The 19,619-nt window shown below is 34.5% G+C and overlaps 1 protein-coding gene and 1 long non-coding RNA gene across 2 annotated transcripts in view; one reads left to right on the top strand and one right to left on the bottom strand.

Annotated features, from left to right (window-relative positions):
- The window catches only part of ZSWIM5 (zinc finger SWIM-type containing 5), a 167,886-nt gene that overhangs the window by 142,167 nt on the left and 6,100 nt on the right, over nucleotides 1-19,619 (top strand). The window contains exons 9-11 of the mRNA XM_036893030.2: nucleotides 749-1,009; nucleotides 1,228-1,363; nucleotides 2,206-2,363. Coding sequence (XP_036748925.2) covers nucleotides 749-1,009; nucleotides 1,228-1,363; nucleotides 2,206-2,363 — 555 coding nt within the window. The remainder of the gene's footprint in view (nucleotides 1-748; nucleotides 1,010-1,227; nucleotides 1,364-2,205; nucleotides 2,364-19,619) is intronic.
- Nucleotides 2,541-10,969, bottom strand: LOC130683342 (uncharacterized). The gene is made up of 2 exons (XR_008996999.1): nucleotides 8,848-10,969; nucleotides 2,541-2,881 (listed from the first exon to the last, which is right to left on the bottom strand). It is a non-coding gene; the product is annotated as an uncharacterized LOC130683342 (long non-coding RNA).

Here is a 19,619-nt window from a genome sequence, read left to right as displayed (position 1 = left end):
GCAATACCTCCCATATCATAGTCTTCTAGAAATACTTACCAGATGAATGAGGGGGAAAAGGAAAGAAACCAAGACTCTGACTTTTAAACCTGTGCTCTCTTCCTGAAATTTTGAACCCAGAGGTGGAGCATATTAAGTAATAATTACATAGAAGTTGCTAATGTTACAAAAGGAATAGTTTAACTGGATGGGTTTGAATTTCTTTGGGTAGGCATACAGGGTTGGCCCCAATCCAAGCTAAGGCTGCCCTTATCTTCCCTCTGACCCCTGACAGGAAATCATTTTAGTCTGTTTCACCTGCACAGTGACAATTACATCTTGAAAACCTGAGGTTGCACTTGGGATTTATTCACCACTGATCTGTTACACTTAGCTCCTTCCATATACCACGCCCTGGAGATACCTAGGACAATAAGATAAAGTCTCTTCCCTTTAAGGTGTTCATACTCTAGTGAAAGAGACAGACACAAAAACAGATAACTTTTTACCTAATGTGTGAGCAAAAGATTAGTGTAAGACTTTATACTTCTCCAACTGGCCAAGCCAGTTCATATATTAGGAAGGAACTAGGAATCTTTGTGGTTCTGTGTAGCCTTTTTTTCAGTATATTTTCCTTACTGCTCTGGGGTTCTGACTTAGCTTCCCTGTGATATTTGTTGACCAAACTGTAGCCCAAAGTGGGAGGGAGAGAGAAGCAGAAGAATCTATAGAGACTGATGTAGGGAATCTCATCCCCTGTTCCCCTCAGATATAAGTGAAAGCAGACCTCCTGTGTACCATCATGTACCTGTAACTGCAGGCTGCTCAAGTAGCAATGAGTCCTACCTGTCATTGGCTCTGGAAGTTGCTCTGATGGGGATGGGTCAACAGAGGGTGATGCCTGAAGGCCTCTATGCCCAGGACAAGGTGTGCCGTAATGAGGAGCAGCTCCTGAGTCGACTCCAGGAGCTGCAGCTGGATGAAGAGCTGGTGCGAACACTGCAGAAACAGTGCATCTTACTACTAGAAGGTAAGTAAAGAAGGGCTGTTGTCACAGCATCTCTGGCCTGTGACTCTGGGTTCCCCTCTCTAATATAGCAGAGGTACAGAAACATTTTTTTACCTTAAAATGTAGTGAAGGTTCTTCCCAGGTCTAGCAAACATGTGTGCAATCTTAGGGCACAAGTCCAGGCTGGCAAATAGAAGCATGGAGATAAATTAACTGTCTGGCTTATCTTCTTCCTGCAGGAGGCCCCTTCAGTGGCCTGGGAGAAGTCATTCACCGAGAGAGTGTTCCCATGCATACCTTTGCCAAGTATTTGTTCTCTGCTCTGCTGCCTCATGATCCAGACCTGTCCTATAAATTAGCCTTACGTGCCATGAGGTGGGTAGACCTTTCTTAGCCCAGTTGCTTCCACCAAAGCAGATGTCTCCAATGCTCTTTTTCTTTGTTTATTTCACTTTCTTCGTTCTCCCTCTTTGTATATTCTATTGGACCTGCCACCAAGATGCCCCAAAATGGCTCAGACAGTTTCATATGATCTAGAATTCCTACCTGGAATGCCTTGCTAGTGACCCATTTGGCTCCCTGGCTGTGCCCTTAGTTGGTCATCTGAGGAAGACCCTGAATTTTTATAGGTATGGTGCACCCAAGACCTGAGTCTCCCTGTTATAGGACTAGTTAGGCAGACTGCAAAAGGGTTTGAGCCTTTCCATAGCTCAGCTGAGTCATGGTTCCCAGGCACTGGTCACCAGATGCATCTGGAGGAAGTAGAAATAAGCCTTTGTATACCAAGACTTGAGACCAATGAGCTATGGGCAGATTGTTTCCAAACTAGAATAGGATCTTTAGATCAGGTAGGTAAACTCTAGAATACACATAAAAGAATTATTTTAGTTACACCATAACACTGTGAGAGCTCCTCACCTCAACCAGGAAAAGACTGCTGAGGATTCCTTGGCATATATTTCTTATACTTTAAAAAATAATCTTATGGCTCTTGACTACATTTAAAATCTATTTGCATTAAGAACTCTTCAGCTTGAGTTCTGCAAGTGCCCAGGCACTCACCTCATATAGACTACAGTACCCTAGGTTTTAAAACCTTCAGAGCTCTTAGTTAACCCTTTCTTGCCCCCTTCCTCTCCATCAAAGAACAAACTTTAAGGTGACTCAGAATGGCAAGGGTCTGGATGATGGCTGATGACTTTCCCTGGGTCTTCTAGGTTACCTGTTCTAGAAAATTCAACTTCTGCAGGCGACACTTCCCACCCTCACCATATGGTGTCTGTGGTACCTAGCCGTTATCCTCGCTGGTTCACGCTTGGACACTTGGAATCACAGCAGTGTGAATTGGCCTCCACAATGCTGACTGCTGCCAAAGGTGAGCACAGACAGAGCTTAGGCTCCAGCATCCCCACTATTTTGGACCAGTTATAGCCTGTCAGTGGCTTGGCGTGCAGTCTTCTGAAGGAGAGAGAAGCTATTCTCATCTTCCCTTGACCACTTAGAGTTATAGGGATCCTTACTTTGATTGTTGCCATTAGAATGAGCACCTGGGTCCAAGCCAGAGTTTTATTATAATTACTATTCATAGGACCCTGAGTACGCAGAATAAAATCATCCTTAAGGTAAAAATCTAACCTTTTAAATGTTAAAGTCACATCACCTTTCCAAGTCTCAGGTTCAAAATCTATATGATAGGGATCATTGTTAATGAACTCTCAGCTTCCCAGGGCCATTGGAAGATCCAGTGAAGTGATAACTGAAATGGAGCTGCAAATCACTTTACAAATGTGAGAATTTGTGATTTTTCCATTGCCCCTGGTCAAAATATAGACAGCTCACAGTGCCTCTCAGGCTTCCAAGCTCACATACTTCTTGTTAGCTATGTAGGTTTCACTGTAAAGAGAAGTGAAAATTAAAACTAACCACTAAGAAGCTATAAGAAAATATTAGCTACTATGGGCTGTGAGTATTTTTCTGATACCAGGAAACTAAACAGATTTTTCAAAGAATTTTTAAATTAAAAATAGCATATTGTATCTCCTTATTGCCCCCAAAAAAATGCTCATTAGAGAAGGTAAAAGATCCAGGGAAATCAATCTAAAAATGATCAATAAGCCAATACAAAAATTGAACAAGGGATCTGATCAGACAGGTCACAGAAAAGAAGATATTACTGACTTTTAAACAATTAAAATGCCTGCCTTGCTTGAAAAAAACAAAATTACTCCAAGATAGTATTTTTTACCCATCTTATTGGCAAAAATCAATAAATTTGATAATAGTCATTCACGTGGGGAGTCGTGGTGGCGGTACCCTGGCATGAAGTGTCAGATTCTGAGCAGGATAAGGATTACTACAATTCAAGATGCTCAATGAACCTCAAGCACAAGAAACATGAAGCAACCTCTACTAAGGCACATCATAATCAAATTGCTTAAAATCAGTGATAAAAGAGAAAATCTTATTTAAAAACAACTAGAGAAAAAAAGACATTATGTACAAAGGACAAAAGATAAGTGTAACAGGAGGTTTCTCACTAGAAGGACTGTAAATCAGAAGACAGTGGAGGAATTTTTTTATGCACTTTCAAAAAAAAAATAACTGTCAACCCAAAATTCTATACCAGTAAAAATATCTTTCAAAAACAAAGGTGGACTGTGTTGTCTACTTGAAACCGGTATAAGATTGTCTATCAACAACACTTAATTAAAAAAGAAGTGAAATAAAAGGCTTTTCAGACAACCACAAGTGAATTAGAAATCAGTAATACAAAGATATCTGGAAAATCCACCACATCTTTAGGAATTAAATCACGTACTTCCATTTAACTCAGTGGACAAAGGGGGAAAAAAAACACAAGAAAATTAGAAAATGTTTTAAACTGAAGGAAAATGAAAGTACAAAATATCAAAAATTGTGGAATGCAGCTAAAGCTTTACTTAGAATGAAATTTGTAGCACTAAATGCCTGTATCTGAAAAGAAGAAAAGTTTCAAGTCAGTGACCTCAGCTTCCACCATAAGAAACCAGAAAAACAAAAGCAAATGATACCAAAAGTAAGCAGAACAAAGGAAATAATAAAGATCAGAGCAAAAATCAGTGAACTAGAATAAGAAAAAAAAGTAGAGAAAATCAATGAAATCAAAGCTAGTTATTTGAAAAGAAAAATAAAATTGAAATCTTTTCAGACTCATCAGGAAAAAAGGAAGACAAAAATTGCCAAGAATAAGAAAGGTGATATCCCAACAAATACTAAAGACATTAAAATGATAAAGTAATATTGTGAATAATTTTATTCCAATAAATTCAACAACATAAATGAATTAATTCCTTGAAAAATACAAACTACCAAAGCTCACTCAAGAATAAATAAAAAGGAGCTGGGCCTATACCCAAAAGAATTGAAAACCTGGACTCAAACAGATATTTGTACACCAATGTTCACAGCATTATTCATAGTAGCCAAAAGTTGGAAATAACTCAAGTGTCTATCAATAGATGAATAAACAAAATATGATATATAATTCACTGGCATATTATTTAGCCATAAAAAGGAATGAAATTCTTATACATGCTACAGCTTGGAAGAAGCTTGAAAACATTATGCTAAGTGAAATAAGCCAATCACAAAATGACAAATATTCTCTGATTCTACTTATATGAGGTACCCAGAGTAACCACAGTACAGAAACATAATGTATATAAAGCTAGCAGGCAAAATTTTAATGAGTAATGGGATACTTACATAGAGTATCTCTCCACAAAATAATTACCAGTCATAAAAGAAAAAAGTATAACTCCACTATAGAGTAGAGAAACCTGGGAGACATCAATTTAATACAGTGTGTACAGAGGCAGAAAGGAGAAATTCAGAGTGACAGAAAGTAGAATACAGAGGCTGGGGAAATGAATTATTGTTTAATGAGTACAGAGTTTGTATTTGGGATGATGAAAAATTCTGACAGTGGGTAATGGTGATGATTGTACAACATTGTGAATGTACTTAATGTTACTGAATTGTACCCTTAAATGATTAAAATGGTAAAATTTGGGTCACAATTTAGAAAAAGAATAAATAGAAATGAATTTTTTCAAAAAACATGAATTTGTACTTTAAAACTTTTCCACACAAAAACCTGGGCCCAGATGACTTCAGTGAAGAATTCTACCAAGTATTTAAGGAAAACATAATTCTATAAAAACTCAAAGGAGGAAGCATTTCACAACTCAATCTATGAATCCAGCATTACCCTGACACCAAAACCAGACAAAAATCATAAGAAAAGAAAACTACAGACTAATGTCCTTACGAGCATACGTATAAAAATTCTTAATGGAAATTTTAGCAGATTGAATCTAATAATATATAAAAAGGATAATGTATCATGACCAAGTAGTGTTTATCCTAGTAATACAAAGTTGGTTTAACATTTAAAAATCAACCATTATAATTTATCATACTAATAGAGTGAAAAAGAAAACCCACATCATCTCTATAATACAGAAAAAGCATTTGATAAGATCTAACACTTATTCCTAATAAACACAATAAAAACTCTCAAGAAACTAGGATTAGAAGGGAACTTCCTCAACATAATAAAGGGTATTTATGATACAGCTACCCTTATACTTAATGATAAAAGATTGAATCCTTTCCTCCTAAAATCAGGAACAAGGCAAAGATGTTTGCCTTTGCCACTTCTATTTAACATCATACTGGGGATTATAACCAGTGCAGTAAAACAATAAAAAAGAAAAGATATCCAGATTAGAAAGGAAGTAAAACTGTCTTTATTCTCTGATGACATGATCATCCATGTAGAAAACCCTATGGAATCTACAAAAATCTATTAGAATTAATAAGTTTAGCAAGGTTTCAGGAGACACGATCAATATATAAAAATCAATACACCAGCAATGAATAATCTGAATTGAAAATTTTAAGTCAGCATAATAGCATCAAGAAATATGAAATACTTGAGAATGAACCTGGCAGAAGATGTGCAAGACCTGTACAATGAAAATTTTAAACATTGTGGAAAGAAATAAAGAAGACCTAAATAAAAGGAAAGACATTCTGTGCTAATGGATTGAAAGACTTAATATTGTTAAGATGTTGATTCTCTACAAACTGATGTATAGATTCAATGCAATCCTAATCAAAATTCCAAAAAGCTTTTGTGGTAGAAATTGATCATCTGATTCTAAAATTCAAATGGGAATGCAAAAGATCTAGAGTAGCCAAAAACAACTTTGCAAAATAAAGTGGTAGGACTAACACTACCTGATTTCAAGACTTACTATAAAGCTATGATAATCAATACAGGGTTATTGGTGTAAAGATAGACAAGTAGATCAGTGACAAAGACTAAAGTCCCAAAGTAGACCCACACATATATGGTCAGTTTATTTCAATAAAGAGGCAAAACCAGTTCAGTTGAGAAAAGGATGATCTTTTCAACAACTTGTCAACATATACAACAATTAACTTATGATGGATTGAGGACCTAAATGTAAAAGCTAAAACTATTAAACTTTCAAAAAAAATATTGAACCAAAAATCATTTTCGTTTCTTGTTAGGCAAAGATTTCTTAGATACAACACTAAAAGCACAATCCTTAAGAGAAAAGAATAATAAATTAGACTTACCAAAATTAAGAACTTCTCTATAAAAATCACTATTGAGAATGAAAAGACAAGCCACAGACTGGGAAAAATATTTGCAAATCACATATGTGATAAAGGACTTACTTCCAGAATATGTAAGGAACTCTCAAGACTACTAAGAGAATGAACTACCTATTTTTTTAAATGAGCAAAGATATGAAAGATACTCCACCCAAAAAGATACACTAGTGGAAAATAAGCACATGAAAAAAATATTCAGTATCATTAGTCCTTTGGGAAATGCAATAAAACCACAATAACAGGATGGCTCAAGTTTAAAAAACAAAAACTGACAAGGATGTGGAGCAACTGAAGTTCTTCATACACTACAGATAGGAATGTATATGGCACACTTTGGAAAACTGGTGACTTCTTAAAAATTTCATTAGGTACCTACATGTATGATGTAGCCATTTCATCCCTAGGTATTACCCAAAAGAAATGGAAGTATATATCTATACAGACTGACATGAATGCTCATAGCAACTTTGTTTTTAATAACCAAAACCTGGAAACAATCCAGATATCCATCAACAGGTGAATATGGATAAACAAACTGTGATATAACCATCCAGTGGACTACCACTCAGTAATGTAAAGAAATGAACTATTGATACACACTACAATATGGATATCTCTAAAAATACTTAATGCTAAATGAAAGAAGCAAGACCAAAAGAAAGAAAAACATATTATTTTTATAAAATTCTAGAAAGTGCATACTGTAGTGACAGCAGATCAACAGTTTCTTGGGAATGGTAGCTGGGGCAAGCTATGATGGAAGGGAAGAAGGGATTACCAAGGGTCACAAGGAAACTTTGGGGGTGATGGATATCGTCATTGTCTTGATTGTGGTGATAGTTCTTGGGTGTATACATTTGTCAAAATTTATCAAATTGTACATTTTAAATTATGTGCTGATTACTGTATGTCAATTACACCTCAATAAAACTGTAAATGTATAGATAAGTGATGATAGCAAGTAATTACAACTCATTGAATAACATAGGGATCCATAAGTTTTATACTGACGAATAAATAAATGAATAGACTGATATGCCAACTGATGATCATGGAAGGAATGATAAAATGAGAGTATGCCATTTGGCAGTGATATAATACTTAATCCAGCCTAGAAACATGGATGGATACTGAAATTAATGGGTGAATGTTTGATGAGGAATATTTACATAGTCTCAAATTTTCTCCCCACAAAATACTTGTCAGTCATAAAGGAAAAATGTGTAACTTTAGAGAAACCTGGCAGACATCACTTTAGTTAAGTGACCACAGTTAATACCATCAGTAATGGGTCAAGTCAAAATCATATATCACCTATTAGGAAACAATAAGAACTTGAGGAAACATCAGGCATACCTGGATTGAAGGACATACTACATAATTACAAGTCTAATCTTCAAACATGTCAAGGTCATGAATGTTGGGAAGATTCCAAAATTTTTCCAAATTGATGAAGACTAAAGATACATGACCAACTAAATGTAACACATGACCTTACATGAAATCCTCTTGCTATAAAGTACATTATTGTGACAATTGGTGAAACCTGAATGAGGTCTGTGGTAGATGGTAGTATTATATTGATATTTATTTATTGATTTTGATGGTTGTGTTGTCAGTATGTAGAATTGTGTCCTTGTTTGCCAGAAATATAGATTATAGTATTCAGGAGTGATGGGGTAGCAAGTCAGTTACTTACTTTTAAATGGTTCAGGGGGAAGAAAAGATCTCTCTGTAGAGTATTCTTAAAACTTTTCTGTAAGTTTGAAATTATTTCAGAATTTTAATAAAACACTGTGTTTGCAAAGGTGTGAAGTGGGAGTATAGATTGGTAATCTCTTGTGGAGGGCAGTTTGGCATATCGGTGTTTTAATGCATATATCCTTTGACCCAGCAATTTCTCTTCCAGGATTTTATCTTACAAATATATTTGTGCAACTGTGAAATGATGTTTGTACAAGGTTATTGACTGCAACAGTATAACTGCAAAATATTTGAAATGTTTTGAGTATCCATCAATAGACTGATTAAATATATTACTTTGGATTCAAATCTCTCACATGGAATTCCAAAATCTGAAAAGTTTTGAAAATCCACTTTTTTTGTTAATTTTTACAGCCAAAACTGACCTCAAGTGACATGAGGTATTAATTGTTTCTCAGCACTCTTACCAGTCATATACATCTCTGCTGTTCACCAATATTGTGTTGCCTTCTTTGTTTATGTTACTGTTATTTTGTCAGCTTGAGTTTAATATTCCTGTAAAAACATCAGAAAATTGAAGATACTCCTGTAAGTAAGAATAAGAAGAAAAGGAAGCATGTGTCATTATCAGTGGCACAGAAAATAAAGTCAGGACAGAAATTTGATAAGTTGTGTCTATAAGGCATCTTACCTGAAGCATAGTGTGTGAAATTAATACCACATATGACCTGAAGAAAATTAAGTGTTTAAGTTTTACAGGAACAACAATGACCAGGACTAACGAAGAATAGAATATTTTTCAGAAGGCAAAAAAAGGAAGATGTTGACATGACCATGATTGAATGGATCAACAATGAAGCACTGTGAATATGTCACTGACTGGTTTGATGGTCGTGAAACAAGCTAGAATATGCCTTGAAGGACTGAACATTTAAGGTACATATAAAATATCTGAAGATTAGCTGCAGAAATTTAAGAAGCATCATGGTATAAAATATCTGAACATCTGTGAGGAAGAAGCTTCTGCTTAGCATGAAGTAGACAAAACTTCTATGACAAATTTGTTAAGATGATTTTTAATGAACACCTTAGTCCCAAACATATAGGCAGAGATCATGAAACAGCTCTGTTTGGGCCTGTATTCTTTTTTTTTTTTTTAATAATTAACAATGCTTGATAAGCAAACAGAGGTTATAAGGACTCTAAGCACAGGTTCAAAGTTACAGGACATACCAATGCAGCAGATCGGTAAAGTTAGAAAAAGCCAACATCCAAGATGTCTCAAAAGTTGTTCACAGTATGTAACATACTTTTTTGTATGTAAACAAAAAGTATGGGTAGTCAAAGAAATATTTCCTAACTGGCTCAATTATCTATGCCAATGACATGAGTACATTTTACACTCACTGGGATGGAAGAAAACTGTATAATTATTCCTAGGCCACTATGGCACATACACTTCTCCTGAACTTAACCAAGCAGTTTTACTCCCTATGAATAGCAAATATAAATATTTTTTATTTCATACTCTACACTTGCAGCAGTTAACTCTCAAGTTTTCCTAAGAGAGTTAATGCAGAAATTCAATCAGGAGCCATCTACATAGTTGCTGATGCTTGGCATGATTGGTAAATATTTAGCATAGACTTTTGACTTGCAGTAATGTTTGAAGCAAACCTGTAGATAAAAACTTTGAAGGATTTTGTGTCACTAATGAGATAATAGTTTCATTACTTGCAATAAAAGTTTATTGGCTAAAAGTCTAAGTCATAATGTTGCTACTCAAAGTGTGGTCAGTGGACAAGTAATATCACCATAACCTGGAAGCTTGTTAGAAATGCAGATTCACAGACCCAACTCCAGACCTGCTGACTCAGAATCTCTGCGCATGCATCCCAAGAATCTGCATTTTAGCAAATCCTCCAGATGGTGTTTATGCTTTCTACAATTGTAGAAGCACTGAGGTAGAGAAAGCCAGTATCCAAAAAATACTGAATATCATAAGTTGTATTCTTCTGTACATTCCTTGCAAGATAGAAAAGTTGCTAATATGGTGTTAACCCAAATATGCATGAGGCTAGTAGTGATGACAATGAGATACAACACAGATTGGGGGGAAAAATCTCCATATACAATATGAGGGAAATGTTTGAGCAGTTAATTGGCCTTGAACAATATGAACTTATCAGTGAAAAGATGTGGCTACTTCTGAAGAGACTGCTTATATAGAAATCCATATTAATGAGACTCATTACCCTAGAACTATACCTTTTAAAAGGCCACCTATTATAGTGTTGCTTTATCATTAAAGAATCCCATTCTTAGCCCATCATTAAATTTTATTTAACTCTAATCTTTAGTGAAAATAATAGCAATGCTGATGAAGTCTTTTATCCAAAATCCTCAAGAAACCAGATGAAACAAACATTTATTGCATGCATATTGGTTTTATTGAATGTTTTCCTGAGAAATAAAGAGCACCAAGTGTTTGTGGTCTGTATCACACTATTTCATTTTTCGTAACTGTTGATAAACTACAATACTAATATTGCTCTTCATCCCACCTAGTGTGAGTATTCATATAATCACTGTATAGTGATGTGCTTAATTATGGGATGCTGCCCCATATCCATTGCAAATATTATATATAATATATGCATAAATTATCTTTAACTTAAAAAATTTTGAATTCCAAAACATGTCTGTACATCCATACTATCCATTAATCTCTACATCCATTAATGGAATGCTGTGCAGCCTTTTAAAAGAACAAAAAGCTCTTTATGTACTGATGTGGAGTGATCTCCAAGGTACATTGATATGTAGGGAGAAAATAACATGCAAATCTGTGGATACTGTGCTACCATTTGTGGGATTTTTTAAAAGAAGAGGAAATAGGTCATGTATCATTATGCATAGAATATCCTGGAAGGTAATGCAAAAACTGATACTATTGGTTGCATATAGGGTTAGAAGTGGATGAATGAGGGGCAGGGGTGAGGGGGAGAAAGAATTTTCCATTATTTACCTTTTGTATTGTTTTTCAATATTGAACCATATGACTATTTCCAAATTTTAAATTATAAATGTCAGTAGAAACTTCCCAAATGGAAATGCAAAGAGAAAAAAAGAATGGGAAAAACCCTGAACAGAATATCTGAGAACTGTGTTGGATGATTAGAAAAGATACATAACATATACATAATGGGAATACCAGAAAGACAGTAAAGGAGCAGAAGAAATGTTTTAAGTAACAATGGCTGAAAATTTTCTGAAGTTATGATGGACACCAGGACACAAGTCCAGGAAGCTCAGAGAACACCAAGAAGCATGATTACCAAAAAATTTCCTCCAAGGCATATCATATTCAAACAGCAGAAAACCAGAGGAAATCTTGAAGGAAGCCAGAGAAATAAAGATACCTACAGAGAAATAAAGATAAGAATTACATCAATATCACTTCACAAACCATGCAAGCAAGAAAGAATAGAGTGAAATATTTAAAGTGTCAAAAGAAAGAACAACTCATCTAGAATTCAGTATCCAAATAAATTGTCCTTCAAAAGTAAAGGAGAAATAATTGACTTACTCAGACAAGCTGAGGAGAGTGTGTTACCAGTAGACCTTCCTTGCAGTAAGTCCTTCAGAGAAAGGAAAATTATGTAGATCTGAAACCCATATCTACATAAAGGAAGAATGTTAAAGAAGGAATAAATGAAGTTAAAATAAAATCTTGGGGTTTTAAAAAATTAATAGATAACTTTAATAATAGCAATGTATTAGGTGATTATAGTCTAGAGATAAGGGAAATGAATGACAGCAATGATAAGATGAAAGGGAAGAACTGAAAATACTATTATAAGGTAACTTAGGAAGTGGTATAGTTATTTGAAAATGTACCTAAGTTAGTTGTAAATGTATACTGCAACTCTAGGGCAAACACTAAAATAATTTTTTAAAGAAATATAATTGATAGTCTAAGAGAGAAGAGAAAATTGAATCAAATGAAATGCTCAATTTAAACCAGAGAAGGCAGAAAAGGGGGAAGATTTTTTTAAATGAAAGACCAAGTGCAATGAGTAGAAAACAATTATAAATACAGTAGATATAAATCCAATTATATCAATTATCACTTTACATGTGAATGGTCTAAATACACCAATTAAAAGACAGAGACTGATAGAGCAGATTTTTAAAAATCAAAGACCCAACTATATGTTGTCTACAAGAAATCCCATTTAACAAGAAAGACACAGATTAAAAGTAAAAGGAGGGGGTCAATGACCTAAATATAACTGCTAAAGCCATAAACTTCACAGAAGAAAACATAGGGATAGATTTTCATGACCTTGAATTTATCAGTAGATTCTTACATATGACTTATGACACCAAAAACATGAGCAACAAACAAGAAAATATATATAAATTGGACCTCATCAAAATTAAAAGCTTTTGTTTACCAAAGGACATTTGAAAAGACGCCTTATAGAATAGAAAATGTAAATCACGTGTCTGATAAGAATATGTACAGAATATATAAAGAATTGTAATTCAATAACAAAAAGACAACCCAACCAAAAAATGGGCAAAAGACTTGAAGAAACCATTTCTCCAAAGAAGGTGTAAAAGTAACTAACAAGCACAAGAAAAGATGTTCAACATCATTAGTCGTTAGAGAAATTCAAATCAAAACCACAGTGCGATACCACTTCATATGCAATAAGATAGCTCTCATAAAAAAAAAGTAATGTGTTGGTAAGGATATAGGAAAATTAGAACTTTGTACATTGCTGGTGGGAATGTAAAGTGGTACAACTGCTGTAGGAAACAGTTTGATAATTCCTGAAAAATCTAAATAGAATTACCATATGATCCAGCAATTCCACCTCTACATATATACCCAAAAGAATTGAAAGGAGGGAACTCAGATAATTACACACCAGTGTTCATTGCAGCAGCATTATTCACAATAGCCAAATGTTGGAAACAACCCCAATGTCCATCAACATATGAATGGATAAACAAAATGTAGTATATCTATTCCATATAATGGAATATTATTAAGTGAAAAAGAAATGTTCTGACACAAGCTGCAACATGGAGGAATCTTGAAGACATTATGCTAAGTGAAAAATTCAGACACAAAGGATAAATATTGTATGACTTCACTTATATGAATATCTAGAATAGGAAAATTAATAAAGACAGTAGATTAGAGGTTACCAGAGGCTGAGGGGAGGGGCAATGGAGAGTTAATGCTTAATGGGTACAAAGCTTCTGTTTGGGGCAATGAAAGTTTGGAAATAGATACTGTTGATATTTATACAATGCAGTGAATGAATTAGCGCCACTCAGTTGTACATTTAAAACCGATTAAAATAGTAAGTTTTGTTTTATGTATATATCTTTTGCCACAGATTCAATAGAGACATAAATAAATGAACCAAAAAAGAGACAGTGTTAGAACAAGCTAAAAGACCCTAAGTATAAACCCTGACCAGCACTGGGCTTCATTTTTATCCCAGTACCTTTAGGTAGATATTAATTCTGCATGACTGGGCTTATATGTTTTACCTTTCTAAATATTCTATAAATCCTAAAAACAGAGGCCAGTGCTTTTTATTTTAAAAAAGGAAGTGTTGTCAACACTCTAGCCCTCACTTTTCATACCCTATAGACTCCTTAGGAGACCAGCCACACTGAAAGCAGGAAGTCTGAAAAATATATTCTCCCAGAAAAGCATGCACAGTAGTTTAGCCAGTTTATTATTTTCATCTTTAAACTTATTTCTTAACCATAATCAGATTTCTTCAACAATAAAGTATGAAGAAACTGTCATTTTAACACAAATCAGAAGACAGCTGGAGCACTTATATTAATTTCAGACAAAGCAAACTTCAAAACATGGAAAATTAGGGATAAAGAGGGACATTACATAGTGATAAAGGAAAGGATCAATTCTCCAAGATAATCTTCAGTGTGTATGTATCTAACAAAAGAGCATCAAAATAAGTGAGGCTAGAACTGCAAGGAGAAATGGACAAATTCACTATGAGAAAAGTCAGTACAACTCAGTAATCTACAGATCCAGCAGGCAGAAAATCAGTAAGATTGTATTTGAACTGAACAGCATCATCAATTAACTGGATCTAATTAACATGTATAGAATACTTCATGAAACAGCAGAATACACATTCTTCTCATGCTCACATGGAACATTTGTCAAGATAGACCACATTCTGGACCATAAAATACACCTCAATAAATTTACAAGAATAGAAATCATACAAAGCATGCTCTCAGACTACAGTGGAATTAAATTAGAAATCAGTGTCAAAAGGATAACTGGAAAATCCGCAATATGTGGAGATTAACAGCATACTTCTAAGTAACACATGAGTCAAAACATTCTCGATAAATTTTTTTTAATTAAGGTATCATTGATATGCAATCTTATGCTCAGGTTTCACATGAACATTGTGGTTACTACATTCCCCCCTATTACCAAGTCCCCACCACATACCCCATGACCGTCACTGTCCATCAGCATAGTAAGATGGTATAGAGTCACTACTTGTCTTCTCTGTGCTATACTGCCTTCCCCATGCACCCCCATCTTATGTATGCTAATCATAATACTCTTTAATCCCCTTAATCCATCCCTTCCCCCTGACCCTCCCCAACCCCTTTCCCTTTGGTAACCACTAGTCCATTCTTAAGAGAAATTTTTAAATATTTTGTACTAAATCAAAGAATAAAAATGTCCAAAATGTGTAAGATGCAGTGAAAGTGCTTGGGGGGGAATATATAGCGTTAATTGCATATATTAGTTAAAAAGAATATACAAAATCAGTTATCTATCACCTCACACCTGTTAGAATGGCTATTATCAAAAAGACAAGTGATAACAAGTGCTGGTGAGGGTGTGGAGAAAAAGGAACCCTGTCCACTCTTGCTGGGAATGGAAATTGATAGAGCTATTATAGAAAACAGTACAGAGCTTCCTCAGAAAATTAAAAGTAGAACTACTATGTATGGTCCAGCAATCCCACTTCTGGGTATATCCAGAGGAAATGAAATCACTCTTGAAGGTATATTTGTGCCCTTGTATTCACCGCATTGCAGCAGCATTCACAATAGCCAAGATTTGGAAACAACCACGTAAGTGTCTGCTGTTAAATATATGAATAAAGAAAGTGTGGTATGTGCATATACAGACATATAGAGGGATTTTACCATAAAAAAAAGGAAATTCAATCACTTGCAAAAATATGGGTGAACCTGAGGGCATTATGTTAACTGAAATAAGTCAGAAAAAGACAAATACTCTATGCAATCTCATTTACATGTATATATAACATATATAAATATAAAAATAAAATATATAGGTATATATAAAATATTTTTATATATTTATATGTATAATATAAAAAAAACTTGAACTCACAGAAACAGACTGGAGGTTGCTAGAGGCTGAGGAGTGGGGGAAATAGGGAGGTATTGATATAAATTTTCAGTTATAAATCAGTTTTGGCTAACATGTATAGGATAGTGACTCTAGTTAACAATACTGTGTTGTATATTTGAAATTTGCTAAGAATAGATCTTAATTGTTCTCACTACACACACACAAAGGTAACTGTGAGATGATGGATTATGATGTGGTAATCATTTGCAATAACAAGTCACATTGTACAACTTAAACTGTATTACATAGTGTCGTATATCATTTTCTCAGCTGGGGGAAAATAAATAAGCTTCCACCTTAGAAAAGTAGAGAAAGAAGAGCAATGTAAATGTAAAGCTAATAGAAGAAAAGAAATAATAAAAATTAAAAATCAATGGAATTGAAAATAAGAAAAAAATAGAGAAAAATCAGTGAAAGCAAAAGCTGCTTCTCTGAAAAGATCAATAAATTGATAAGCCTCTAGCCACACTAACAAGAAAAAAAAAGATATAAATTACTAATATCATAAATGAAAGAGGGGTTACCATTACTGATTCCATCAACATTAAAAAGATAATGAAGTAGGTGACAGGGTGCAGTGGGAAGGGGGCCCTGGAAATCTGTACTTCCTGCTCTATTTTTCTGTATACTTGCTCTAAAAAATAAAATATATTATAAAAAATGGGAAAAAAAAAACAGAGCCAATAGACACAGATATATATGACTTAAAAATTAAAGTAAGCTTATCCCAGGCACACACACCTCCCCTGCCCCCAACAGTGATAGGAACAGACTCTGTTACCAGCTCTGCTTACAGGTGCATGACTCAGGCAACTCAGTTTACCTCTCTGTGCCTCAGTTTCCCCCTCTGTAAACCAGGGATAACAAAATGCCTTCCCCACACACTCTCTTGGGGGTTAAATGACCTAATGGTGCACACAGTGTCCAGCACAGGGCTTGCAGAAGTGCCCAAAATGTGGCAATGGTGCATACCCGGGAAAAGGCTGCTCCGGTGCCAGACTATTTCCAGATGCTGAAATCCAGGAGGCTCCATTAATAAAAAGAGAAATTTTGAAGCTAAAAAAAAAAAAAGATAATGAAAGAAATTATGAACTGTATTCCCACAAATTTGTTATCTTAGATGATGAAATAGACTAATTCCTTAAAAAATACAGTCTACCAAAACTCACACATGGAGAAATAAATTTAAATAGGCCTATATACGTTTAAGAAATTGAATCATTAATTTTCCAAACAGAAAGCACTTATGCCAGATGATTTCACTGATTTTTCAAATATTTAAGGAATAAATGATACCTGTTCTCTACAGTCTCTTCCAGAAAATAAAAGCAGAACGCCTTCTTACTCATCCTATGAGGCCACCATTACCCTAATATCAAAATCAGATAAAGATAATACAAGAAAGGAAAACTACAGACCAATATCACTCATGAATGTAAATGCAAAATCCTTAGCAAAATATTAGCAAATTGACTCCAACAAAGTATAAAAATAATTATACACTGTGACCCAAGTGGGATTTATTCCAGTAATGCAAGGCTAGTTTAGCACTTGAAAATCATGCATGTAATCCATCACATTCACAGGCTAAAGAAGAAAGATCATATGATTATATCAATAGATACAAGAAAATCATTTGGCAAAATCCAACACCTATTAATTTTTTTAAAAAGCTTCTCATTAAACTAGGAATAGAGGAGAAATTACTCAACTTTATAAAGAACATCTACAAAGAACCTACAGCTACCATTATACTTAATGGAGAGAAACTATGTGCTGTCCCCTGAAAATCAGGAATAAGAATGTCCTCTCACCACTCCCGTTCAGCATCAGACTGGAAGTCCTAGCTAATGCAATAAGATAAGAAAGGAAATAAAAGGTACACAGATTAGAAAGGAAGAAGTAAGACTGTCTTTGTTTGCAGATGACATAATTGTGTATGTAGAAAATCCCAAAGAATCAACAACAAAAAACTGGAGCTAATTGATGATAGCAAGGTCGAAGGATACAAGGGTAATATACAAAAGTCGATTGTATTCCTGTATTCCTTCAGTGAACAACTGAAATTTGAAATGAAAAACATTACCATTTACCATTAGCACCCAAAAAAAGTACTTAGGAATAAATCTAATAAAATATGTACAGGATATGTATAAGGAAAACTATAAAACTCTGATGAAAGAAATCAAAGTAGGTGTAATAAATAGATATTCCATGTCTATGGAATAGATAGGAAGGCTCAATATTATTGTCAGTTCTTCCCAACTTAATCTATAGATTCAATACAGTCTCAACCAAAATCCCAGCAAGTTATTTTGTAGATATTGACAAATTCTCAAGTTCATATGAAAAGGCAAAAGACCTAGAATAGCTAACACATTGTTAAAGAACAACATTGGAGAACTAACACTACCCACCTTCAAGACAATATAAAGCTATAGTAATCAAGATAGTGTGGTATTGGCAAAAGAATAGACAAACATCAATAGATCAATGGAGCAGAATAGAGAGCTCAGAAATAGACCCACACAAATACAGTCAACTGATCTTTGACAAAGGAGCAAAGGTAGTCTTTTCACCAGATGATACTGGAAAAACTATCCACATGCAAAAAAACAAAAAAATGAAGATAGACACTGACTTGGCACCTTTCATAAAAACTCAGAGGATCATAAACATAAAAGTATAACAAAACTAAAACTTCTAGATGATAATATTAGAGAAAACCTAAGTGATGTCATGTTTGGCAATAACTTTTTAGATACAATGCCAAAAACAATCCATGAAAGAAAAAATTGGTAAGTAGGACTTCATCAAAATGGAAAACTTCTCCATGAAAAACCCTGTTAAGAAAATGAAAAGACAAGCCACAAGACTGGGAAAAAATATTTGTAAAATGTTCATATGATAAAGGACTTGTATCCCAAATATACACATAACTCTCAAGACTCATAAAGAAAACAAACAACAAAAGCAAAAGCCCTAAATAGAAGCCTCACCAAAGATACACAGATGGCAAAGAAGCATGTGAAAAGACGCTCAGCATCCTAAGTCATTAGAGAAACGCAAATTAAAATAAAAGGCACCGTGACACACTTACTAGAATGGCTAAAAGCCAAAATACTGACAACACCAAACACTAACAAGGATGTAGAGTAACAGGAACTCCCATTGCTGATAGGAATGCAAAAGGTGAGCTGCTCTGAAAGACAAAGAGGCAGTGTTTTACAAAGTTAAACATGGTCTTACATGATCCAACAACCGTGATCCTAGGTATTTACCCAAATTAGTTGAAAACTTACATTTACACAAAAACTTGCACACAAATGTATAGCAGCTTTATTTTTAATTGCAAAAAACTGGAAGCAACAGATGTCCTTCAAAAGGTGAATGGATAAACTGGTACATTCACACAATGCAGTATTATTTGCCAATGAAAGTAAACGAACTATCAAGACAAAAAGACATGGAGGAACCTTAAATGAATATTGCTTAGTGAAGGAAGCCAGTTTAAAAAGTGTACATAATGTGATTCCAAGAATGTGACATTGGAACTATAGAGACAGTAGAGATTAGTTTCTTCAGGAAGCATGAGGAGAGGGATGAATAGGTGGAGCACAGATTTTTAGAGCAATGAATCTATTCTGTATGATTCCATATGGTGGATCCATGACACTATACACTGTCAGAACCCACAGAACTGTGTAACACAGTGGACCCTAATTTAAACTATGGACTTCAGTTAATAATAATGTATCAGTGTTGGTTTGT

The sequence above is a fragment of the Manis pentadactyla genome, chromosome 4, assembly GCF_030020395.1.
Source record: "Manis pentadactyla isolate mManPen7 chromosome 4, mManPen7.hap1, whole genome shotgun sequence".
Taxonomy (NCBI): Eukaryota; Metazoa; Chordata; class Mammalia; order Pholidota; family Manidae; genus Manis; species Manis pentadactyla.
The sequence above is the reverse complement of the archived record's forward strand: the minus strand, read 5'-3'. Positions and strand labels throughout refer to the sequence as shown.